The sequence below is a fragment of the Strix uralensis genome, chromosome 1, assembly GCF_047716275.1.
Source record: "Strix uralensis isolate ZFMK-TIS-50842 chromosome 1, bStrUra1, whole genome shotgun sequence".
In the NCBI taxonomy this organism is placed as follows: domain Eukaryota; kingdom Metazoa; phylum Chordata; class Aves; order Strigiformes; family Strigidae; genus Strix; species Strix uralensis.
In genome coordinates this window covers 93,006,597-93,032,034 of record NC_133972.1, presented here as the reverse complement: position 1 = coordinate 93,032,034, position 25,438 = coordinate 93,006,597, and the positions used below count along the sequence as shown (strand labels likewise).

Here is a 25,438-nt window from a genome sequence, read left to right as displayed (position 1 = left end):
ATGATTTTGAAACTGCACCTGTAACACTATGAAAAACTGTCCTACATGCTGTACTGTAGTTCTGTTGCCTGATAAAGATGCAAGGTTATGTCTGAGCTTGAAAGGAAGACCAGTTGAGAACTATCTATAAACTGACTCTTAGTTAAAGGAAGTAATCTTGAGTTAAAGTAATGGAAATAAATTTCTGCAGCAGCTGTACATGAAGGTATTCAAAGATCAAACTAATTTGTACAAGATAGACACAGGCAGCTTTGAAAGAGAAATTGTAGCTCTTTTCTTTGACTACATCTTAAGTTATATGGATTATGCAGGTAATGTAGCAGGCCAAGAACAGCCTGTCTTCTTCATGAACATTAAACTTGATTCTTTCCCTCCCCCCCTCTTTCTGCTTCCAATTGACACCTGCAGAGTGAAAGTAGCAGCAGTAGCAATATCTCCACCATGCTGGTGACACACGATTACACGGCAGTGAAGGAGGATGAGATAAATGTCTACCAAGGAGAGGTCGTGCAGATTCTAGCCAGCAACCAACAGAACATGTTTTTGGTGTTCAGAGCCGCCACTGATCAGTGCCCCGCAGCTGAGGGCTGGATTCCCGGCTATGTCTTGGGGCATACCAGTGCAGTCATCATTGACAACCCTGATGGAACCATCAAGTGAGTGCCTGGGTGTGCGTAGAAGGGGAGGAGGAAGAAAAACTTGCAATTTACACAAGGCCTTTAACCTTTTAAACCAAAAGTTGATGTGATCTTTGAGAAATACATGATCAAGCAGAACGGGTGCTCATGAGGTCCCTTAGCAAACTTCAAAATACGAGCTAGTAAGAACAAACCCAGAAGCACGTACTCTTTATTAAAAAGCTGTAGTAGTGCGTGTGCAATCTCCTGGGAGAAGATGATGAAAGAATACCTGATCTAAGATCAGCAGTAGTTACCGATTTATGTAAGAGAATTAGTTATCAGGCTAGACACCTTTGTTTAGGAAAAGTCAGGGAATGTTTGTTCCCAGGGAAATCAGATTTCAGAGTTCTAGACCTCTACTTTGAGCCACAAACCTATTGAAAATGACTGGTTGTGCTAGGAAGATCTCTCTCAGATCTGCAATGGGAGAAATTACATCAAAGTTCTCAGCACTAAAACTTTACATAAAGCTTCTGTATTTGATACAGATTTTGTACTGATCATTGCTAAGTTTGATTGACAGCTTGTATTTTCATAGAGAAAGTTTACCATTCGAGCAATGATTTCAAGGAATACTGAACTACAGACTAATCTTACTAGCTTGATTAGTTTTAACCAAGGGTAGCATCTCTTATGGCATACTTAATGTCTTTCATTTCAGTATACTTTAATACAACGAAATAACATTTTGACATACTCTTCCAATGCTGTTTGAAACTAGAGAGTATAACACATAACCTGGAGTTGAAAAAAATTGAACGAAGTTTCATGTTCCGTATTCAGGAAGTCAACGTCTTGGCACACAGCACTCCGTTTAAGGAAGAAATCTGAGAAAAAAGATAAAGACGGCAAAAGGGAAGGCAAGCTAGAAAATGGTTACCGCAAATCCCGAGAAGGACTTGCCAACAAGGTTTCTGTAAAGGTAAGCGTTACAAAGATGTAGTAGTTTCCAAAGGAAGTTCTCTTGGGATTTCTTTAAAAGTAGCTTCCATCAGAATTTCACATGAAGGAATTAGAGGCAACAGTGGTTTTAATGCACAGTGTTTGCGCAGTCTGAAAACAGGAAGATACAATCTTTGAGCCTGAAAGCACGATGCAACATAAGAATACTGCAGAAAGAGTGGTGCAGAATTTCTAGTGTTCAGATGTTTCTTGGATCTTTGTGGGTACAGCTAACTTCAACCCATCAGTGTGCTTTGTTTTCTACCATTTTTTAAGTTATTATAAGGTTATCAGGACATTAATTCTCTAATCTCTCCTTTCCAGCTTCTCAACCCCAATTACATTTATGATGGTAAGTTGCTTTAATTTTTAAAAGTTGCAGTAAATATAATTTGATTATAACAGTATTTACTTTGTTTAAGTTTGGTCGATATGAATTATGTCAGGAACTGAGTGTTTTCTATCAAAATATACATAGGTTCTTTTTGGATAAGGGAGATAGTTAATAAAATAGTCATATTTATTTTTTAAGATGCAAGGAACATATTTTTGTTGACAAGTCCAAAACAACATAAAACACGAGGACTATATGGCATGTTCTGTATGGAGACTGCATGAAAGTTGGGCCTTGCTGAATTTGCAAAATAACAAGGCCAGGAGTTGAAGCTGCTTCATTTTTAACCTTGCACCCTAGAGAACATTCAAGGCCTCAGCAGAGGCTGATCAGATAGTGGCCCACTGGGGTCAGAGTCAAACTGGGTATTTATCTTAATACACAGAACCAAACTTTTTGAATTTCACCTGTGAGAAAGGGAAACAACTACAGTGCCTCAGTGGATGAGTGACATGTTTTGTGTTGCCTTTTGCAAACTTAGCTAGATATAAAGATAGCATAGCTGAGCAAGTCCTTAAATACTTTTCACTCTAGGGTTTCCTCAGCTTGCCGTAAACAGGGTGTTTGGTTCACCATGGTAGGCTTCAGGGTTATCTGTGGCATAGCAGTAGTGTTGTGTACAAGTTCATGCAGAGAAAAATTCACTAGTTCTGCAGAGCCCCAGCAAGTGGTGTCACCATGGATGTGCTCCAAGGGTGGAGGGATAGATACACCTTAGAAATTTAAAGTGCCATACTACTTTGTCTAACAGAAATGGGAGAGTGTAGGGAATAGAAAAGCAAATTTATTTATTTCAATTGACGTAATGCCATTAATTTTCTTTTTCCAGTTCCCCCAGAGTTTATAATACCATTGAGTGAGGTAACATGTGAGACAGGAGAGACCATCGTGCTTAGGTGTAAAGTCTGTGGTCGCCCCAAGGCTTCAGTTACTTGGAAGGGTCCTGATCATAACACACTGAGCAATGACGGTCATCACAGCATTTCATACAGGTATAGTAATTTGTGTAATGTTCAACAGGAACTGCTGAAACTGTTATATTTTCATATTTGGTGCAGGATAGCTTTTGGCTTTGAGGCATAAAGATAGGCTTGTCCTCAGACAGAAATATTTCGCAGCTGAGATTTTTCTGGTAATGTTGTATAAGTTACACAATGTATGGCTGCAGTACCCAAATGTCATATTCAGTTGATTTTTAAAAACAAAAGAAAATTCAGCTGGTATTTCTGATCAGCTATTGCGGAAGCCATTGTGGTTCATCACACTGACCTAGTGCTTGAACCAGAACAGTGTGCTGGGACATGCTGGTGCTGTGACAAGCCATCCTGCCAAACCCTTATTTGCATTAGTAGCATACCATCATTTTAGAAGAAAAATTACTGCTTTCAGGTCACACAACAGTATTTTGCAATTAAAAGCCTCTGGTTCCTACTGACGTGGCAATGTCACTGTCTTCATTGTTGAAGCACAGAAATTAACATTTTTTTGTCTGTTTTTAGCTTTGCTATGGTAGAACTTAACAGACTAACTGGTAGCTCAAACACCTGATTAGTAAGAAAAATTGCTGTTTTTTGGAATGTGAAACTGCATGTGAGAAGAAGTTTTTTTTCTGAAAAAGCATTCTTTTATATACACAAAATGTTTAATGAGTAACTTCAGTGTGAAAAAATTATGCTTTCAATTCAGAACAAAGGGGTTTTTGTGAAAACTTTCTCACTGATAGAACCATATGTCATCATCTTAGAAGTTGTGTGGTATAGCCCAACTTACCTGCAAACTTGATGACATGTTGTACTGTTCTTTTCTACCTCCTGCTGCTGCTACTTTTTCCTTCCCACTGTGTATAATTTTTTTATGGGGAGACAGAGGCATAGTGGCAACTTTGCTACTGCATCCAGAACTGTTGTGAGATGAGTAAGAGTTAGATTTGCTATGTTTAATTCACTGTGATTCATTACTGTTATAAAATTATATCCAGTAAATCATGTTGGCTGTGGATAACAGATTTTTAGAAATAATAATCATGAAATGTTCTTTGAGCTTGGGGTGGGGGTAGTGGTCATCTTCCTGTGTTCCTAAAATGCACATTCATTTTTTTTCCTGAAATGAATGGTGTGGTGAAGGCCATGGTGAATAGTTTTTCATTCAGTCAGTCAAATGACTTGCTGTAACTGGGATGAATCCAAAGAAAAGCAATAAGAATGATAGAAAATCTTGAAAATATGCCTTATTGTGAAAGAATAACACAATATTAGGGTTGTTTTGAGCCTAGAGGTGAAAAGTGTAGGGAGTACTTTCCAAGTATTCGCATTTGTAAGAGACTTTTGCAAATAAAATTATCTGTTGTTCATGTCCCTGGCAGGTGGTCAAAAAAGTACTAGAAGTTAATTGCACAGAGGAAGATTTAAGTAGACATTTAAAGACACATGAAACAAAAAGGGTGGTAGAGCAATGAGAAAGATTATAAGGAGGAGTCTGCAGAATCTTTCTCCTGTGGTCTTACATAGCTTATTGCTGTCTCTGCCGTGGAGCAGAGGGAAAACTTAAGCCCTTTCTAGTTTCCTCCCATCCTCATTCTCCCAGATTCTGAGGTCTCCAAAGTTGTGGTGAGGTGCGCCTTTTGTATTGAAGGGGGAGCCCTCTCTTACAAGGGATGAATGCTCTGAAAGTATGTTAGATCAGCTTCAGTATGCTGGGAGTCAGGGATGGAAACTAAACTTTCAGAAAGAACGATGATGGATGGTTGTCTTGATACAGCTTCTCATAATCTGAAGGAAGTAGAGGAAGCAGGAAGAAACAGGGGCAGCATTTGATTTTTCAAACACAATGGAGCCTGGGACATGCTGAGAGAGAGTGTCAGTGAGGATGTTTTTGTAATAGTCTGTAGGACATTCCAAGATATTCGATAGACACAAAGTGCTCAGATTCTGGTAGATGCTTCTGAAATGGCAGGGACAGGGTTACTAATGTTTGTTCAAAGAGAGAGCGGGGCTAGAGGATAAGAAATATTAAGAGTATGAATCTAACTTTGTCTGATTTCCATAGCCTAAAGTCTCTAAAATGAATATAAAGTTAACAGATGCCATTGTGTTTCCCAGTGACTTAGGAGAGGCTTCACTGAAAATCATTGGCGTCACTGCAGAAGACGATGGTATCTATACATGTATAGCTGCAAACGATATGGGTTCAGTTTCATCTTCTGCCAGTCTACGAGTTTTAGGTAAACCTGTCTCTTTGCCTTTTTTTAAATCTAATTACATTCAAAGTGTCTGGTACCCACAGTACAGGAAAAAGACAACCTCAGCTCTTGCATGTCCCTCTGTTAAAGGAGTATTATAACAAACCTTTTCACCCATGGTATATAACTTGTTACACAAGGAATAGATGCCCTTTTAGGATGTAACCAATTAGATACTGACAAGATGCCTACACAGTACTGTCAGTGTGCATTTACCTTGTCTATCTATACTAGTTCAAACATACTATGATAAAATTGTATTTTATCATCTGCATTCTTAGTATAGTCACAATGAATGTTACTATGCTAACATCTATAATTTATAAAGTGTACAGATAAGGAAAGAATAGCACTGGTCTGTATATTTAATATGGTCCTTTGCTTGAATTGTAAAGCCACAGTATTTAGGAGAACATGTAACTTTCTTGTCTTTGCATCATAGATCTACACTTAAATTACATTATTTCAGTACCTGAAGTGAGGTGACCTGAATGTTTGTGAGAGAATGAAAAGGAAACCTGCAAAGATGAAAAATGCCTGTGTTTTGGAGGCAGACAGCGAAGGAAAAAAAAAAATTTTTACTTGACGTGTTTGGCATCGTACTAAGTTTCAGTGTGTGTTTGTATTCTTAAGTGTTCAAGATCTTCTGTTTTTAGAAATAGGGAAAACATAGGAAGACAGCAGGATAGCAGGCTTTCTTACATGCAGTTTATAACAATTGATGCTATCTGGGTCCTTTAATCTATTGCGAGGCCCATATATTTATCTGTTGGTGAGAATTATTAACAAATTTTAGGTGGAATGGCTCTGTCTGAAACTGACTCATATAAAAGAAACTAAGATATGAAGTGCTGCATTCTGTCTTTGTACGTCTGTCCCAGCTGATATGGGGACTTGTACAGTTGTCCCGAACCTCTCCAAAATATGTACTTTCTTCCCTTTTTTTCAAAAAAACTTAACCATTTTCCTGGAATGTTGAAACCAGACTGTGAAAGATGTGTCCTTTCCAAAACCTCATCTAAAATTTTTGGGGGTTTTTAATCAGTGCTGCAACTTCGAGCTCTGCCTGTTGGCAGCCACAGTAAGTGCCTTACTGCCAACATATTGAGGTGGTGATTATTCCCAGCACTTCATGCTCACTGACCAAAGACAGACAGTAGTTAAGCCCTAGGATGAGTGCGTTGGAATATAAAAAGGAGGCAGAAAATAAAATTTTGGGGTTTATACTAATGTTTCCTGTAAAATAGAGTGCTGCTTTTTTCAGGTAGCTGCTACACTGTCTGATCACTTTTTTTTTTTTTGCTAGTGGCAGGTGTATTGTTGGTAATGAGACATAATGTAAGATACCTATTCTTTTTGCTGTTTCCTTCAGCTTGCCAAGGTTACTTATTCCTGTACAGACAGTTCCCACTGCTCCTGAATTAGTTCCACCATAGAATTTGGTCTGCTGCATTGGTTGGGCTGCTTTCCTGTGTAATCCAGTTTGTCTTGCTGCCACCCTGTGTCATAAGGGGATTAACGGAACAGGTTCCACTGATAATATCTCAGCCAAGGAAACTTTTCTAGTCAGGGGAGTAAATCTCTCTTGATGGACAATAATCTGGGTGAAACTGTGTGCTTTAAGGAACTAGTGTAATGAGTGTCCTTCCTGTACAGGTGTACAGAAGCCCAAAACTGTGATTTGGCCAGAATCAGTCACAGAAGTCTTGTGGGCTAAAGTACCATCTTTTCACAGTCCTTGATCTTACTGACCTTGTCCAAAAACAAGTGTTCACTTCTCAATCAAAACTAAATCAGAATTTGGTATGTCTTGGTTACTTTGCAACTAGACTTGACAGGCAGATGTATTTTGCTAGCCCTTCTAATCAGCTCTACCAGTACTTCTACAAAGAAGTTCTGGCCCCAGTTTTTCTGGGGCCATCCTACCCTTCATTTCCCCAGTCCATAAGAGCAAAATGAAAACTCTAAGACTGTAGCACGAAGTGAGGTTTCAACATCAAACTGATGTCTTTTTCAGTCCTTCAGATTTGAAGGGCTTGCTGTTTGATTTGTAGTCAATTTTTGTGCATTTTCTTGTGCAAAGAGTAAAGAATACTCTTTGGCTTCTGTTGCTGTAGTAGTCTTTATAAACCATCAGTGTTGATTACAGACATGATTTCCCTTCTGAGCTGCAAGAGGATGGACAATATGAGGCCATGAGTTACTTTTCAATACAGACACACTCAGCTTCAAAAGAAAGATGATAGGGGCCAGTCTGACTGAGGCAAATTCTTCCTGAAATCTATTCCCAAACTGAATATAAAGTCCAAATATTTCTCTTCTGCAAACATCTGAAACAAAACATTGGTTATAATGACAACAATTTCATTCTGAGAGGATTTGAATATATTAAATTTTGGCTGTACTGTCTTTCTCTTTTTTGGTAGGTCCTGGAAATGATGGGATCATGGTAATCTGGAAAGACAACTTTGATTCCCTCTATAGTGAAGTGGCTGAGCTTGGCAGGTGTGTTCTGTATGCTGATCTCTAAAGCTGTCTATGTCAAAATATTAACTTCTCTTTAAAAAAAAAAAAAAAAGTAATTCTGAAAAATACTTACCATATGAGCCTAAAAGGCCAGAATTACATTGGATTAAATAGAAATGAGGAAGTAAAAATTTTACCAGCACTAGGTGGCACTGCATAAACGGAAGGTATTTAGGCTGAAGTGGTATCATAGATTAAGGGTGTGGGGTTTTTCTTAAGCATGCCTTACAATGATTGATGCTGCTTCTGTAGTGAAGCTCTCCTAAACCTTTTTATTTAGGGTATGAAAATTACAGGCAGAAAAAGTCTGAAAATTGGCAAAATAAGTCACATAGAATATACATTTGTCCAACTTAATGATGACCTTTGAAAGCTGGGTACTACTCTGATTTGAGTTTTCTGCAAATGCAATAAAACACGTTTCTATCAGGAGATAATTATACAGACACATTTTGTAGAAGATACATGCACTGAAAACTCTTATGTCCACAAACTGCTCTGTAAGGGTAGCTTATTAGAGATCTAAAATTAGATCTCTCTTGGGATATCATTCAAGGTAAAAGTATGTCCTTAATGCATGTTTTGGTTAATTCTTTCCTTTCAATATTGTACTCCAGGGGCAGATTTTCTGTCGTTAAGAAGTGTGACCAGAAGGGAACCAAGCGAGCAGTAGCCACTAAGTTTGTGAATAAGAAGTTGATGAAGCGAGACCAGGTTACCCATGAACTTGGAGTCATGCAGAATCTCCAGCATCCCCAGCTCATTGGCCTTCTCGATACCTTTGAGACCTCCACCAACTACATACTAGTGTTAGAAATGTGTGTGGATTCTAATGCTATCTGTAAAATGCAATCTCTGCAGCTGACTTTCTGGGGCATTTATAGTGGTTTATGAATAAGAAACTTTAAGGTTTCATGGAAGTTTGGAAACACCTAAGTAAAATATTGCAGTTGTCTAATGCTGTTATTAAACTGTCGAATTTAATACTCAGAAGAAAACAAGTTGAGATATTAAATTGATATGTGGATGATTATCTTAGTCTGAAGGTCCAGGAATTATTTTATATCAAGTGGCTGCACAGGTGAATTAGGAATGTTGTAATGTGGTAGCTTGGTATCAAATCTCCTCTTCATACCTTAGTCCTCTGTCTTCTAGGTGCTGCAGGCTAAAGTTACTCCTGTAGTCTATGGCCTGTTAGGTTTTTCTTTCCGTTCTGATATATGGATTCATCCAAAATATAACCCTTGGAATTCCAACAGGGCTGACCAGGGTCGCCTTCTAGACTACGTTGTGCGATGGGGAAACCTCACAGAAGGGAAGATCAGACTCTACCTGGGAGAGATTCTGGAAGCAGTGCAGTATCTTCACAACTGCAGAATAGCACATTTGGACCTAAAGGTGAGGAGTGAATGGGATTCCTGGCATTGTGCACCATTCCAGGCATAAAAACCTCCCTCTTCTAGGAAACTTGCAGCTGGGAACGTAGAACTGTGAATTGCTTTGAGGACTGTATGAAGGGTGTCCCCAAATGTTTTAGATCACTCGTAGCCAGCAAAGCAGAAACTTTGAATTCCCTGTGCTTTCTCCTTAAAACTTGCTGGCCCTGTGTGGTTCTTTGTGCTGGAAATAATTGCTGACAGGAGCAGTTTTGTTTGATTTTTACTTTTTTTTTTTTAATTTATCCATTTACTTATTTTCTGAGAAATGTGCAGGAGAAATCCATTTGTTTCTCAAGAAGTGTAGTTTGTTGTGAAAGAGGCTGCTTTTCCTCTGCAACCGTTTTTCTCATCTTTGCATTTTGAGGGCTGTGATATCTATGTGAATGGTACCTCTTTGGGCCTCTATTCTACCCTTTGAATTATACTTGAGCCACAAGGATTTGATGCATTCTAGTAGGAAAAGCTATATAAGAAGGTCTCAATGTGAATATTAATTAAAAACATATTCTTTACACTCTTTTTTTCCCACCTCTATTTGAATAATAAGGAATTTCAGCATTGACAAGTCATCTCTGTAAAGAGTCTCTTTAGCCAAAAGGGGTCATAGTGAGAAAAAGCAAAAAGAGCCTGCATCTTTCCTCCACATACTTGTGCTTTCCAAGCACAACCAGTCTGGTCTGCATATCATGGAGACAAAATTTAATGTTTTTCTAGTGCTATGTGGAGTTCATCAGTACTTTTTCTAGTCTCAGAGTACATATAGATGAACTAATTAAAAATTAGTTGTAGGTAAGTCACTCTTGTTTTTCTAAGATCACAGCTACAGCAACAGTAGCTTCAGAAATAAAACCATAAAAATAATTATACTTTCAGCTCACCAATAGTGGGGCAGTTCTCTTGAAGCCGTGTGGATCCAACAGGATCTGCTGCTGACATAGTCTCAAACAGTGCTTCACTTCCATCTGTACAGCTGCGTTACATTAAAGAATCACCAAGTAAAGCTGAATTCTGTTGAAAGCATCGTGAAAATTCTGACAAGGTCTTCCAGTCTTTAAATGCAAAAGTTTTGTTGTCTCTCTGTCATAAAGCAAATAGAGCAGTTGCTTTATTCACCCTCTATTTGTAATTGCTGCTCTTGAAGCTTAAGTTCATCAACACAGGTTCCTGTGAAACTTTGCAGAGCTGCGCTTGTAAACATCTGCAGTATTACCTGACAGAACTATATTTCCTGCAAAAATGGTAGTGCCAGCAGCTAGAACACCTTCATTGCATACTGTAGTTGGCAAGAAACTGCCTGACGGTTGGTCTGGGGGAAGCCTTGATAGGACTGCCTAGGAGCTTTGCAGAGCTGGCCTTCAGCAGTAATCTCTGTAGCTTGCAGCTGTTTGTTACGTTCTTGAGCTGACAGCACTGGCTGGGAAACAGTAATGTTGGAGTATTAAATGTGTGTTAGACTGACTTGAAAAAAGACATTTTAACTTTTGCTTTTATGTTTTCTAGCCTGAAAATATTTTGGTGGACCAGAGTTCCACTAAGCCAACAATAAAACTGGCTGACTTTGGAGATGCAGTCCAGCTCAATACCACGTATTATATCCACCAGTTACTTGGAAACCCAGAGTTTGCAGCTCCTGAAATTATTCTTGGAAATCCTGTTTCCCTCACTTCAGATGTTTGGAGCATTGGAGTGCTCACATATGTCCTTCTTAGTGGCGTCTCTCCTTTCCTGGATGAAAGTGTAGAGGAAACTTGCCTGAATATTTGCCGCTTAGACTTTAGTTTCCCAGATGACTACTTCAAAGGAGTTAGCCAGAAGGCCAAAGATTTTGTATGCTTCCTACTTCAGGATGACCCAGCTAAGCGTCCCTCGGCTGCACTGGCCCTCCAGGAGCAATGGCTGCAGCTGGGGAATAGCAAAAGTGCTGACAGCATTGACATATCTAGACTGACTTCGTTCATTGAGCGGCGAAAACACCAGAATGATGTTCGACCCATCCGTAGCATTAAAAACTTCTTACAGAGCAGGCTCTTGCCAAGAGTTTGACCTTGCTTGAAGTTCTCTCTCATTCTCTTTCACCTGCCAATCAAACTGGAGATGAACTCCTCCTGCCAATCAATCAGACTGGAGATAGACTCCTCCTGCCAATCAGCTGTTGACTTGAATTTTGAGGAAAGCAAACCCCGAGCCAACCAGCTGCTAACGAATGTTCGTGTGCAAACGCATTCCAGGGGGACCCGTGCAGGGTGGCACGGGGGACTGGCGATGCAGACTTCACTGGGGTGGAGGACGATAGCACTGTACTCTGCAAAAAGCAGTTACGAGCGATACAGTAACAGTATTTTATTCAGGTTTCTGCAAAAAAAATAAAAATAGTTTTTTTAATAAACAAGAGTTGAATTTTGCAAGTGAACTTAACTACCGTTTTCAAGATTTATTCAAGGAAGAAATGCCTATGTTCAAAGCACTGGTGTTAAACAAAAATGAAATCATGCCTGGAGAAGACTCACCAAAATGGCTGCCCATTGATACGGCCTCCATTTATAACATCTGGTTTTCACTTGGTCCTAGAGCTTTCCAGTTGCCTCGCCTGTATGTATCTCACGTAGCAGTGCACTGAGATCAGACTCTGCTTTTAAGTGCATCCAACCTCAAAGTTTTTGCATACAAATAGAATGAATCGTTTTGCTCTGATAAAATGTAGGCCTTACTTGTATATAGACTGTTACCTGCCTTCAGTCTGTAATTTTTTTCCCCCCTCCCCTTAGCCTTTTTTTCCCCTCCTTCCTAAATGGTGGTATACCACTGTGCGGGTCTTCAGTTTGGGTCAGTACTCACTGTCCCCTTAGAAAAGGACTTCGGGTTGGTGCCCAGCTTGCCGACCCGATTGTCAAGCAGTATACAGCAGGATGAAATACTGTAAATGCACTCATTTGGGATTTTGTTTTCTTTCATATCATGTGCAATGTTGTGGCTTTAACATTTTATGCAACTATTTATGAGGACCTCTGTTGTAACTGTAATAAATATATAGAAAAAGCACATACCTAGTACGGCGAGCTTTATGGTTTTGTTTGTGTGTTTGGGGTTTCTGGGTGGGCAGGGGCGGGTGTGTTGTACCACACTGTCATTATTAGTTTAAGATGAGGGTTAGCATAGAATTTAGTCAAGACTAGTCAGTTTTAAGGACTGTTAAAAAAAAAAAAAAAAAAAAAAAAAGAAGAGATTCGTATCCCAAATCTCAAACTGGTTAAGAAGTAGGGTGACACTTTTTAACATTTATTATTATATTCAAAATGCCAAAGTCTGACTTTCCCAAAATCAGTCTCAACACTTACTACTTTTTAGAATTTTCAAATCTGTGTTTACTTCTTTCTGTGAAATGAACAAATGAATTTTGTGCTCTTTGGTGAAGAATACATTCAGAAAGTAGTGGTCAGATGAGGAGAATCTGACACGTAATGTAATTGTCTTAGTAACTGTTTTTAAGGTTGAAGTAATATTAACGTGAGCTATTTAAAAAGACAGATGGTTTTCTGTGCATCACTGAGTTCATATGGGTGTGTTGTCATCTATGTTTGTGTGAAATGCCATGGTTAAAGAAACCAAGCCAACATCCCACAATAGTTAGATATATGGGTCTTAAGCCATAACCTAGCTTGGGTTAGTTTTGAGCTTTGCGGCTTCCACTGTATTCTATTTATTCCTTTTTTGTTTTTTGGGGTTTTTTTGTAAAGTTGTACAGAAACTTTTTAAAAGAAAACAACCGACTTCAAAACTGGATGTGTATTCGTACCAACCTCATATCATTATGTTTGTGTATTATTTTCCTTTATTGTTTTAGTTAAATTTTTGCTTTATTTTGCATGTATATTTCTTTGTACAGTGACGTTACATGTTTACACAGTATGATGTGATGTAAATATTTTATTTTGCCATCAGTTATTTTGAAAAAAATTAAAACATATTTGACATATTTGTCTGATCTCTTGCTTTAAGGAGTTTGAAAGTTTAGGTTTTGTTATATTTTAATTGGGCTCTGTATTTAAAAAGAAAAAAGTACGTTATTTTATTGCCATAAAATTAATTTTAAATTGCAATGATGTATCTTTCTTTCATGCCTTACAAAATAATATTTGCCTTTGCTCTAAGTGTTGAGTGCTTTTGTAGTGTCATGATTGCTTTTATATAAAACACACGTAACTCTCTAACTGTGGAAATTCATTATAGTCTTTATTAGCTAGTAAATTTTGACCAGCAGAGTTTTCTACCAGATGTTCCCAGTTAAAGACTTGAAGGGTCATATTTCAGTTTAATATTAAACTGGGGAACAGATTTCCCACATCCTTTAGGCATTCCAGATTCATTATGAAGAAAAGTTACTTTCAACCATAAAGACTTGGGTTTTGCAGCTAAACTCTGTTTGCATCCTATAAGGGATGAAGCAGAAAGTTTTTCAGAGTGTATGTTTATCTCTCTCCCTTTTCTGCTATCATTAATCCATTTGCAATTCAAAATGAAGTGAAAGGTCAGGGAACAATACAAAGTGTTTATGCTTGTCACTGCATTGTATACATGATTTTTTTCTGCTTTTTTTCCACTTTTTTTCCCCTATTACCTGTAAAGTGATGAAACAGTCCCTTTCTTCCTCAATTTACTACTGAGAGAGACAGTGGAGAGAGACTTTTTACACTTAGAGAGACAGAGAATATTCAGAAAGGATGTACTGCCAAGGATGAGCCACTGGAAGCTTTCTCCATGACAGGGAAATAGATGGCAACATGCTCCATGGAAGAGTTTGTATCCTTGACTTCTCTAAAATACTTTTTCTTGACTGAAGATACACTAAACTGTGGAGAAGTTACCCAAATGCTATACAGAGAAATAATGCACTTGTAGGTGGTTTAAGTAGCAGAGATATGTTTTTCCATTCATACGTGAACGGGAGTGCACCGTTTCTGGCCCTCTCTGTTGAGCCCTGTTACTTGGGAAAGCTAACATCTTTTGACAGAGTGGAGTTTTGCACTAAAACCTGCTGTTTGGTACAAGAGCTTCCAGCTGAAGAAAGCTTGCATGATGGGCTCCTTAACTTGGATATCTCTTCAAATGCTTTGAAGAGATAATCTATGTGTAAGGTCCTTTTGTTTTGCTAAATTGGGTGCAGTTCTTGTTGACTGTCCTGCACACAACAAACCAGCACCGCAGGCTGACAGAGAGTGGGAACCAAAAGCAGCTGGTGTGAGGTTTCTGATGTGGCAACATTGTAGAGCAAAGGGAATGGCAGTCAGTGTCATAGCTGAAAGGGGGGAAAATAGCCGGAGAGGTTCAAGAGAAGAATGTGTCTAAATGTTTCTTTTTAATAACACACCTCAGTTCTTACTCATAGTTTATGGAGAAGAGGTTGCTAGACTTTAAAGTCAGTACGTGTGTTGGTACTTTTCAAGCAGGGTTTGGGAGCGCAGGAGTTCTCCATTGCACGCATGATGAACACAGCTTAACTTGAAAACATTGCACAACTGCTAAGCAGAAAGCCTGGCTGGATAATATTTCCATGGTCAGGGAAGCAACCTACATCGTCTTCGTAATGGGCACAGGTCTAACACATGCCTGTGCTCATGAGGAGTAGGATGGGAGAGCCTGGTTTTCTCATGTATGAGTATAGAGGTCACTTAACTGTGTCATCCTCACTCTCAGATGGGACCATTAATGTGTTGATGAATAGAAAAAAAAAGAATTGTTTTTTTCTTTTTCCAAATCCAAAGGCATGTTCAGGCCGGGGTGCAACAGAGATCCCATAGAATGACACAGCAAAAGCAGCTGGCTTCCCAAAAAGATTTCAGTACCTGTGCAAACCTGACTGGTAGTAGAAGATGCCTGAAAATATAATGGGATATTCTGTGCATGTAACATACTGCATGATATTGTCAGGAAACATTACAACCCCACTGCTGAGGGAGTTGGTGTAGGACTCCATCAAAGAGAGGGGCTGGTGAGTAAGAAATTAATGTAACCAAGGGGAAAATCAATGGCTGACTTGAGATTAAGCCCTATGATTCTCAAAATCTTAAGAGAAATGAAGACAGGAATATACTTAACCAGCAGCTGCGTGTAGTGAAATCTGTGAGTAGCTGGTATTTGAAGTATTTTGACAGCCAATATTTGCTGCAAACAGCAGTGTATTTGTGTTCTAGGGATTAGTGCAGGGAGTGTTACCATGTCTGCCCCAGTCCAGAAGATGAGCTGAGCTTTATATACCCTTTCCATGTATGTATAGACTTGATGTGGGTGTGTTACTAATTTCTCTCCTATAGGGATTCAGCTGGATATGACGGTAGGTAAAATCAGGTAAGACCAAGTTTCTATACTTGTTTAAACCAGCTCCAGGTATTGTGGTGTTTTTGTCAGAAACGCTGCTTTATCCCTCAGGCAAACAACTTCTGAATTTTTTTCTGAATTTAAATCTTGATGGACCTTACATTAGAGTAACATAAAGGTTTTGCATCTATAGAGGTTGTACTTCCAGTACTTTTTGCACATTCACATCTGCCCAAGCAGTCAAGACAAAAGGCTTTTTCTGTGTGCACTATAGTGCAAAAGCATGATGATTTCTCACCGCTGCAGAGGAGCTGGTGCCCACTGTTCTCTCTTCTTCTTGGCAAGCAAAGACACGTACCCAGCACCTCAGGCTTCACGTGCCTGGAGGTCATCTCAGCATTTCCCAAGTAAATGCACTCAGTGGGCCTCTGTAGCACCAAGACGAGAATGAGATCTCCCATTTCACTGACCTGCCACAGGCACTAAGGGCCTGATGTGTAGGAACAGAATATGATTTTTTACTCGAGCGTGTCCAGAGAAGGGCAACGAAGCTGGTGAAGGGTCTGGAGCACATGTGGTATGAGGAGCGGCTGAGGGAACTGGGGTTGTTTAGTCTGGAGAAGAGGAGGCTGAGGGGAGACCTCATCGCCCTCTACAGCTACCTGAAAGGAGGTTGCAGAGAAATAGGGAAATGAGTCTCTTTAACCAAGTAATAAGCAATAGGACAAGAGGTAATGGCCTCAAGTTGTGCCAGGGAAGGTTTAGACTAGATATTAGGAAGTATTTCTTTACAGAACGGGTTGTTAGGCGTTGGAATGGGCTGCCCAGGGAGGTGGTGGAGTCCCCATCCCTGGAGGTGTTTAAGAGTCGGGTCGACATAGCGCTGAGGGATATGGTGTAGTTGGGAACTGTCAGTGCTAGGTTAACGGTTGGACTAGATGATCTTTGAGGTCTTTTCCAACCTAGATGATTCTGTGATTCTGTGCTTCTCTCATGATGTCTTTGTCCTCAAAACAGGAACACTTTCTCATCTCCCCTAATTCACTGCCCTACCCAAAATGCTTCAGGGGAGTGGGGGTGGAGGGGCAGTTGGAGTTATTGAGGATAGCAGTCCGATCTCCTCCTATTCCCCTAGTAATGTCAGGGGAGCCACCACCAAGCCTGCTAATAGTAAACTCCCATCGGCTAATCTATGCTTTCCAATAAAAGAAGCTATTATGAATCCCAGTATTAAAGAAGAGCACCAAGTTTCCAGTTTTCGCCAGGTTGTAGGTTAAAATGATGAAACATGCTAGAGATACATCTGAGGTTTAATACATGAATACTTCTTTGAGCTATCTTCAAGAAAGATAATATTCGTGATGTTTTCGTTGTCGAATTGTCGAGAGCGGTAATCTGAAAGCTGCTTTTTTCAATGAGTTTTCTTAACACATACATCCTCCTTCTGACTGCTATAGAGGTAATTTTCATCCTTGTTGTTTGAGGAAATGTGTAGATGAGGTACTTGAGACTGCATCAATTGCAGCAGATGAAGCTTCAGATTCTGTCATTATGCCTGTGGTAATGTATTGGTTCTTATTGCTCCACATTTCTGAGTTTCTGAAGGCAAATATCTTCCATCTAAAGAGGATTAATATATTGAACTATGGAAAGGGTGAAACCTGAACACAAAAGCAACATTTTAATCTCTGCAAACTAAATTTCCATCCCCTCAAAGACATTCTGTCCATTACCACCCAAGTGTCTTCTCTGTCATACTAAATGATCTTGCTGACGAAATGATGGCTTTGCATCTCATGGAAGAAAAGTCCATTGAGAAATACTTAATGCCTAGTTGTTGTGTTAGAATGGCAGTAAACCACTGATGTCCATAACTTTGTGTAGCATCAGGTTATGCAGCTGAACTCTATACTGTGTGAAGAACCCACTGACATCTTCCTTTACTATCTCTGAAGCTTTGTTTTGGAAAAAACAACAAGCAGATCATCTCCCCAACTTTTGTGTCCTACCTTTGCTTTTATAGTCTTCTACCTTACTTTTCATGTGGTCATCTGTTTACCAAGCTAAAGAGTACTGGTCTGTTTGTTCCTCACGGGGGTCTCCCTTGTGGTTGCAATTTATAGGGTCTAAGATAATTGACTTTTGTCAGATACCTTCTGGTGCCTTCCAGCAGTTGCACAAGAACTTGATGAATGTGCAACTTTGTTATTGTTCCCATTTGACCACATCCCAGGCACAGGTGTGCCAGGCCATTAGGAGATGATGGGCCGTTATAACTGTTCCCAAGCAATCGAGAGGGGCAGGAGCCAGGCTCATTAAGGGGGCGCCTTAACGTTAGCAGTCCTTATCTCCACAGATTGGTGTATAGCTCAGGGGATGTGGGTGGAATCACACCTAGCACCAAGCAGCCCAACAAAGCGGGGTGAGAATTGCACCACCACACCATCTTAATTGCCTTTCTCTGAACCTTCCCAAGTTACATGTTTTTTGAAACTGAAGGGAACGAAGCTCACACAATATCCATGATACAGATGCATCATGAGTTACACAGCTGCAAAATGGCAGTTTGTTTTCTATTCCCTTTCTAAAAGTTCCAAATGTTCACCTTTCTTTGACTTCTTTTGAGCTGATACTTCTTAGAATATTAAATCCTGAGATTGTGTTCCCAAGATGAGCAGCAATGGTCAGTTTAGAGCCCATGACCATACATGTAAAACTTGGACCCCCTTTCAGCTCATCCCCCATAAACATTAATTTTCTCTCACTGAATTTTCTCAGCCACTTTATTTCCCAGACGAAGATGAGGTATTACGATTGCCTTAGGGAGAGATTGTTCTGATGGAACTGAGCACGGAGATCTCTTATATTAAACAAATAGAAGCTGACTACTGCTGGCCTTCATTTTACTACTCAGCCTAGCTCCCCTGACTTTTTGAAGAACTGCTTTTGCAGGGGTTTTCTTGCCAGCTCCTGGAGCCATCAAACTCATTGCCTCTCATGCTGAGGGAGGAAGTTGTTACCTGCTTGGGACTTGATTAAGCTGAAACTCTTCACTTTCAAATTAAATTTCAAACACTGATTTTAGGGAGGCTAGCACCCTCACTTCAACAAAAGGATTTACTTGGGTCTCAAGCAGGAGGCTTGTTTCCACACTGAAATGACACACCAAGAGTATCTCCAAAGATTACTTGCAGAAATTTCACATTAAGCTTTCCTGAAGACTCACCTGGCAGTAGTCAGCATCAGGAATTCACTTAGCACACCCTGAACTCAGTCTCTGCGAGGGCTTGCTATCCCAAGGGTTATTCCCAAATACTGAGGAAGAGTTGGCAGCAGCTGGAAGTTTGCCCTGTTGTACCATTGGGAATCTGCCTAATCACTTCTGGTCAAATAGCAATTTACATCACGTATTTTGCCCGTTTTTACGCATCTTGCCTGTGTATTGCAGAAGACCTTGTGATCCCTGGAGACAGATCATTCTTCAAACTCTCAGACTTTCCCTTCAGTGATGCCAAGATCCACTGAGTATTTGCAGAATGATGTCATTTAATTTGCCATCTCTCAAGACTGATGGTGAGAGAGTACTTCCTTCTTTGGTGATGGAGCGCTCTCCTGGGACTTGGGAGGGTTCTGGACTCTTTGCTTGCCAGGAAAACTCAAAGCTGGGAATCGGTGCTAGTCCCAGTTACGGGAGTTAATGCATCCATTGGTTTGTTCTGGTTTTGTTGCTGTTTTGGGGAGCTTTAGATGCTAGTGGACAGTCCTGGCTGGTCCACACAGATGGAAAAACAATGTCATGATATATCATGAAGTATTAAGGGGAGGCTTTTAGAAGGGAGTGTCCTAAGGGTAACTGGTCGATCACCACCAAAAAGTGCCTGAATGTCAAAATTACTCACTGCTCTTGGAGTTTGATGGAGGCCTAAACTCGTTTCTTCCCAGAATCTTTCACAATGTAAGGCAGGGTGTAAATCTGGTGATGATTGTTGCTTTTACCCTGGTTACTGGTTGTGGATAACAACTGGGGATCTACCTTGCTTTTCAGACCTACTTGCAAAGAACATAAAACATGCTGTTGTACTCCATCCCACAGCTTGGGTGTTGAATGGTTCTCAAGTCTAAATTGAGTCTAGTCTTTATTTGTCTTTATCTGTCTGGATTAAGTATTAATTTTTATAAGGTGGACCTGATTTTTCACTCAATGTTTAGCCATCTGCTTTCTTTTCAAGATCTCCACCTGCTTAATAGTCTGTTACTTTTTAAAATGGTAATATAATATTCTCTATTTGATGAATTATGGATATAGTATAAATATCTGATGCATGATAAAGTATAAGGTTGCAATAGGGTTCAGCATCTCTACCGGGGAAGTTATGTGCTTGCTGTAAGAGGCTCTCTGTTTTCTCTCATCCCACTCTAGAGAATTTTTAGGTACAAAAATCCTAGCTGAATTCCTGTTACACTGGTGGTCATGATATGGATAAAGCAATCATCTGAGCTTGGAACAGCTTCACCTTTTGACAAACTTTTTTTCTTCAAGGACCATGAGAGACAATCAGGTCTAGTAACTGTTCCTTCTAATATTGTTTTCTGCCAGGTAATTTATTGGGGTTTTTAAGGAGCTTATGCTGGGCCAATAGCTGTGTGTTGTTTCTTCCAGAAGTCAAGAAATTAATGTAATTGTTTTCTTTTCCATCTAGCATGTTTCTGTGGTCAAGGGGTTGCTTCATAACTCACACAAAATTTCAGCTTTGTCCTTTGTTCTGCAGAAAATCAAACCTTTCAGGGCAATCTTCATACCTGGTGGTTGCCAAAACTAAACGATCTAATGGTGTGACCCTGGAGAAGTAGTCTTACCAGGTAGCTGGCAGTTTCATGAACTGCAGCAAGACTGTCAAGGTAGATCCACTACCTTTGCTACAAAGTCCTTGTTGGGGAGCTGCATTTGCACAAAGGCACTACACTGTTCCTCAGTTTCCATGTTGCTGCTCAGTAAAAGTCTGAGATACACATTCACCTTGTGAATGTGGATAGTGTTGCCTGGATTTATCACACAGTGTGGGGCAGGTACACAAGCACTCACATGAGAAAACAAAACTGGTCATTCACTCAAATGCTTTAAAACATGTTCTCCATGTGTTGCTGTTTCTCCAGCTACCTTACTCCTGATGGATTATCAGATGTGAGGATATAATGTCTGTATTGCTAAATTACATTGGCACGCTTGGATAATGTGCTGTAAAGGTGGCAGCTGCAGTGGAGTGCATGCATGCTGCACATACTACAAAAAGATGTATGCATGTGGAAAAGTGCATAGATTTCTTCAAGGTATGTTGACTGTACATACAATTTTTGGTGGTTCTTTTTTCTGAATGCAGGGATTGCAAACTAATGTAATGAATGAAATGATATTTACCCTTCCTTTGCTTTCTCTGTAAGTAGAAATATAGCAGTGATGAAGAAAGACATAGCTGTTTATTTATATGCACAAAGAAAGGAAGCCTGGTTTCCTAGGGCTTTGCCTCAGAGTTGAATTATGTGGTGGTTCATGGGAAAGGAATCAAAGCTTTTCCCAAATCTGCGTTACTCTGACATGATAACAGTGTGAGCTTGTCCTGCGTGATAGCATGGAGAAGCCAAGGGTGCTACATCCAATTCAAGACAGCCAGCAATTCCAAAAGTGCTCAGGGAGGCCAAGACAGACTGAGATTGGGGAGAAATAAGACTACAGAGAGAAACAAGTGAAAGACAGCAGGCAAACACAGAAAGGAGGTGACTGCACATGTCTTACTAGGTCACCAATGATAAGTTAGCCTCCTTAGGAGTAGGCATGGACGATGCTGGAGTTTAACTGTGCATCTGACCCCTGCCACTGCCCCAGAGTCTGACCAAGGGAAGAATGGTGCACCTACAGAAACTATGGCATGGCTGCCTGTGCCTGTCCTCCTTTTTGGTACGGAACTTTACAACAAATATCTAGTTTACTTAATGCCTTTCTCTCCACACTGCTACAATGCTATTTGCTACCTCTTTGTAGTGGCTGCAAGTTGTCTGTTACTAGGTCATGACTGGCTTTAGAGAGTGCACTGCCATCCAGCAGTTCAGCCATGAGAAATACATTGCAGCCAACTTTCAACATCTTTGGAGCAGGATGGTAGAAATGCTGAAGAGGGTGGTAACCCCTGGAGATGGGAAGGAGGAGGATTGGCTTGGAACCATGTTCAAATATGCAAAATAGTAATCAAGATTTTTACTCTCAAAAGGATTTCCAGTAATTTCTGATAAGCTAATGGGTCTAGTGGAGGCAAGATAAGAGTATACTGAGAATAGATGGCATCCCTTCAAAATAATTCACTGTGCAAGTTAAAAGCATCCCCCTAGAAGTATTGGTTGCTTGTGTTAGAACTTAATATCCCAAAGAGACTGCAGAGATAAAGTTCAGAGAGGGGAAAATATCATTATTTGGTATTTAATAAAGATATTATAAGTATCCTTGAGTAAGAATGTTCTAGGATAGTCAGTATGTGGCTGATAGGACTATGATTCCTTTTTCATCCTCCAAAGGATTTATGGATGGGTAGGGATGGCATTTGTTTGTGAAAGCGAACATCTGTTTCTGTTTGTATGCTGTGACTTCTCCAGTTGTGCGTGGTTAGGTAAGTAGTGCAAGTACTTGATTAAAGTTGCATCTTCCTCTCGAGTCTGTAATGTTTGGTTTCACAAATAATTAAGAAACGTATTTTTCTCTGTTAGTCAACTCCAAGAGTTGAGAGGGGTAACCTTTTACAAGGCCTAAACACCATCTGTTGGTTTTAAAAAAATAAGCAGGAAATGGTAACACTCTTTTCCATTAGTTCAGATGTGAACTGTTTCTGTGCTTAAGTGCTCCACAGAGACTCTTTATCTGCTTTACAAATCTATTCCCAGATAACCTATTTTTTTATCAATCTTGCTTTTTTAGTTTATCATTTTTATCACACATCAGACTCTGTATTAGAAAGCAACCATTGTGATAATCTATTTATATTTGAAGTGGCTTTTTAAAAAAAAAAAAAAAAAGAAGTATTGAAACCACATGTGCATGCTGTGGAATCTAATAGCATAAAAGCTGCAGCTGAAGTTATAAAGATTTTTTTCAGAGCCTTGGTATTACTGTGCTATGTAATGCAGGGTTTTATTTTTCCATGGTTAATTTTGCTTAATGCCAAATGCTGACTTTTTGCCCAAGTCAGGCAGAGAAGTATCAATTTCTACCATGTTACTTGAGCTTCCCCTCTGTTGTATTTTAGAGGTGCAAGGGAAAAGCTTTCCAGTTGGATAAAGGGATATTAGATGAAGAACACCTCTCTGTGTAAATGCTGGAAGTCTTCTATAACAAAGTAGTATAAGGGTGGGTTGTCTTTAAGTATCAACACCTGTTGTATTTCTCTTTTATGCTGTGGTGCTGTCATGGGGCATCCTCATCGCAGCTATTTCTTGTCATCAAGGCTTTTTTTTTTTTTTTTTTAACATTTTAGTGTTTCTCCAGCTACTGGAATTGAAAAGGATGTTACTTCATTGTAGAGAAGTGCTACACTGAAAGGCGTTACCTTTAGCAGGGACTACTGTTCTAATCTTTCTGCTGGAAGACACAATCCCCAGAGCTCTCTTCGTACCACTCTAGGGAGCTCTGCTGGAGCTGGTGCCCCAAGATGTCTACTCATATTTCTCCAGGTTCTTCCCTTCTGTGCTTACTTATGGGTTTCCTACGCTACTCTGTGAGAGGGGAGGCAAAAGGGCTCTTTGCTAATTATGGAACAGTTAAAAAGGTCTTTCCTAGCTGCTCTTGGCAGAGGAGGTGTAGAAATGCTTGTGTTGGGACAAAAGAAGAGGCACAAATGGCAAATCATGAGAGCTGCATGGGAATTCGTGCTTTTCTGCTGACTGCCTATCCTCAGTTATGGTGATGGACAATAGACAGGCAGGAGGGATGTACACACCACCAGGACACAGGGATGTACTCGCCATAAGGACACAGCTTCATGTCCAAAGTACCCTGTCCTAGAAAACAAAGTGTTCAGGTGTTGAGAGCTGTTTTGTTGGGAAGAATCTATACACATGAAGATCCAGTCCTTAAACAAGTTATGTATAAAAATTTGTATGCACTAATGTTGTCACCTTGCAGTGTTTTAAAGCACGCTGTCCTGACCTCCTTTTGAGGCAACTGAGCAGGCATTGTATCCTAAATCTGTCACTGCGACAGGCGTATCTCAGCTTCCTGTTTCTAGCAAGACAGCTGACTCCACACCATGGAGCTTCTATATAAAAAACCAAAACTGCTTTAACTGTTCGTGACAGTGGTGTTTGGCTTAGCAAGTCTATCACAGCAGTTAGGTGATGGAGGGAAGATGGTAGCAGACGTCTCTGCTTAGGTTGCACTGTGAAATCCTGTCCTTGGTTCTGATGAGGAAAATATGAGGTTGCATTTGCCATTCCCTCAGCCACACTTAAGCTGCTTTTTTGAAATGTTTCAATTAATTTCATAAACAAGACAAGTCTAATGTTACATTTAGAGGAGGAGAAAAAGCTTTCAAAAACTATAGTTCCATGTATAGAGACCCAGGGTGTTCAGTTTGCAAAACCTACTACCATCTGCAGCCTTAACTTTGGCATTTTAGGCCTCCTACTAGTTTGACTATACAAATGTCTCAGCTTCTGTTGAGTTGCTCATTTGCAGCTGACATATTGCCACTTAAAAGTAGTGGCTCATTTCTGGCTCAGCTCCATGCTGGACTTTATAACAGCTCTCTGTATTTGTTTATTGAGCACAAATTATTTTACTATTGGGTGTAGCTCTTTATAAAGTCTGTCTCCTGGAAACACTGCCAGTGGAAGGAAGTATAACTATACGATATTTACCTTATCATGATGCTGTTGTAGTCATACTGTTTGACTCATACTAGTACATTTTGTATTAGAGTAATACTTGAAGGTCAGTGGAGGAAGGACTCTTCCTACATTCACTTTGGAAAAACAAATGTAGCAAAGCATAAAGAATCATCTGCTTGGGTTTTTTCACTTGTAATACACAACTGCTGGTAAAATAAGAGTTGTGCACTTGACAGTTATGTTAGACCTAATAAAAAACTTTAAAAGAAAATCCAGCAAGATTATGCTTGTATGACCTGTAGAAAAGGGCTCCAGCACCTTCTGGAATAACTTGCCGTAGGTGGAGAAAGAGGCAGAATACCCTCATCTGACTCAACTTTTTGAAGTGTCCTTGAAGGTGAGGTGTTTTGGGGACATGAGACACTTGTTAGCAGAAGAGACCCCAAGAGCAAGGCTCTTCAATGCCTCACAGCTGAGGATCTATATTTAACAGCAGCAATGGTTGTACATTCTGTTCCTCATTGGTTTCCTGCTGTGCCTCCAGCATGTCAGATTCCTTCCCTCACAAAAATGGAAGTTTAGATGGTCTCCCTTTCATTTCTCCTCCCAGACAATTTGTCATGCATTTATGCTCTCGGTGCTAAAATAAGTTTTTTAACATATGGAGAAACCATTTGAGCTTTTCAAACAAAACCTGTGACATAAGGATCCAATTATGTGATTGTATAGTTAATGATCCTTTTAAATGTAATACTCCCTATAAAAATTTGGTGGCAGCTTCAAGTGTCTGTCATCCTGAAGTGCCACAGAAAGTAGCATTATTCTGATGTCATGTAAATCCAGAGTGTTCAGAGGATATGATTAAATCTAGAAGTAATTTTCAGGAAATAAAGGCAGAATCCAAGACAGTCCTCCTTCTCCTGAACTTAGAGGAAGACTTCTTCTTTTAGTGCTACTGAAAATCTACGACTTCCATGCGTAAAATGGATGCAAGAAGCTGAAATGAATCACCAGCTCCTGACTCCTGTAACTTGTAGCA

At 39.8% G+C, this 25,438-nt stretch overlaps 1 protein-coding gene across 3 annotated transcripts in view; it reads left to right on the top strand.

Annotated features, from left to right (window-relative positions):
- The window catches only part of TRIO (trio Rho guanine nucleotide exchange factor), a 254,789-nt gene extending 241,597 nt beyond the window's left edge, over positions 1 to 13,192 (top strand). For 2 of the 3 annotated variants that reach the window (XM_074874187.1, XM_074874178.1), the window contains 9 exons: positions 409 to 656; positions 1,464 to 1,602; positions 1,947 to 1,974; positions 2,846 to 3,008; positions 5,115 to 5,236; positions 7,681 to 7,759; positions 8,398 to 8,598; positions 9,040 to 9,178; positions 10,720 to 13,192. In XM_074874187.1, coding sequence (XP_074730288.1) covers positions 409 to 656; positions 1,464 to 1,602; positions 1,947 to 1,974; positions 2,846 to 3,008; positions 5,115 to 5,236; positions 7,681 to 7,759; positions 8,398 to 8,598; positions 9,040 to 9,178; positions 10,720 to 11,262 — 1,662 coding nt within the window. In that variant the 3' untranslated portion in view covers positions 11,263 to 13,192. Of the gene's footprint in view, positions 1 to 408; positions 657 to 1,463; positions 1,603 to 1,946; positions 1,975 to 2,845; positions 3,009 to 5,114; positions 5,237 to 7,680; positions 7,760 to 8,397; positions 8,599 to 9,039; positions 9,179 to 10,719 lie in introns of those variants that run through there. The other variant, XM_074874207.1, reaches the window with a different exon arrangement.
- The last annotated feature ends 12,246 nt before the right edge of the window (positions 13,193 to 25,438 follow it).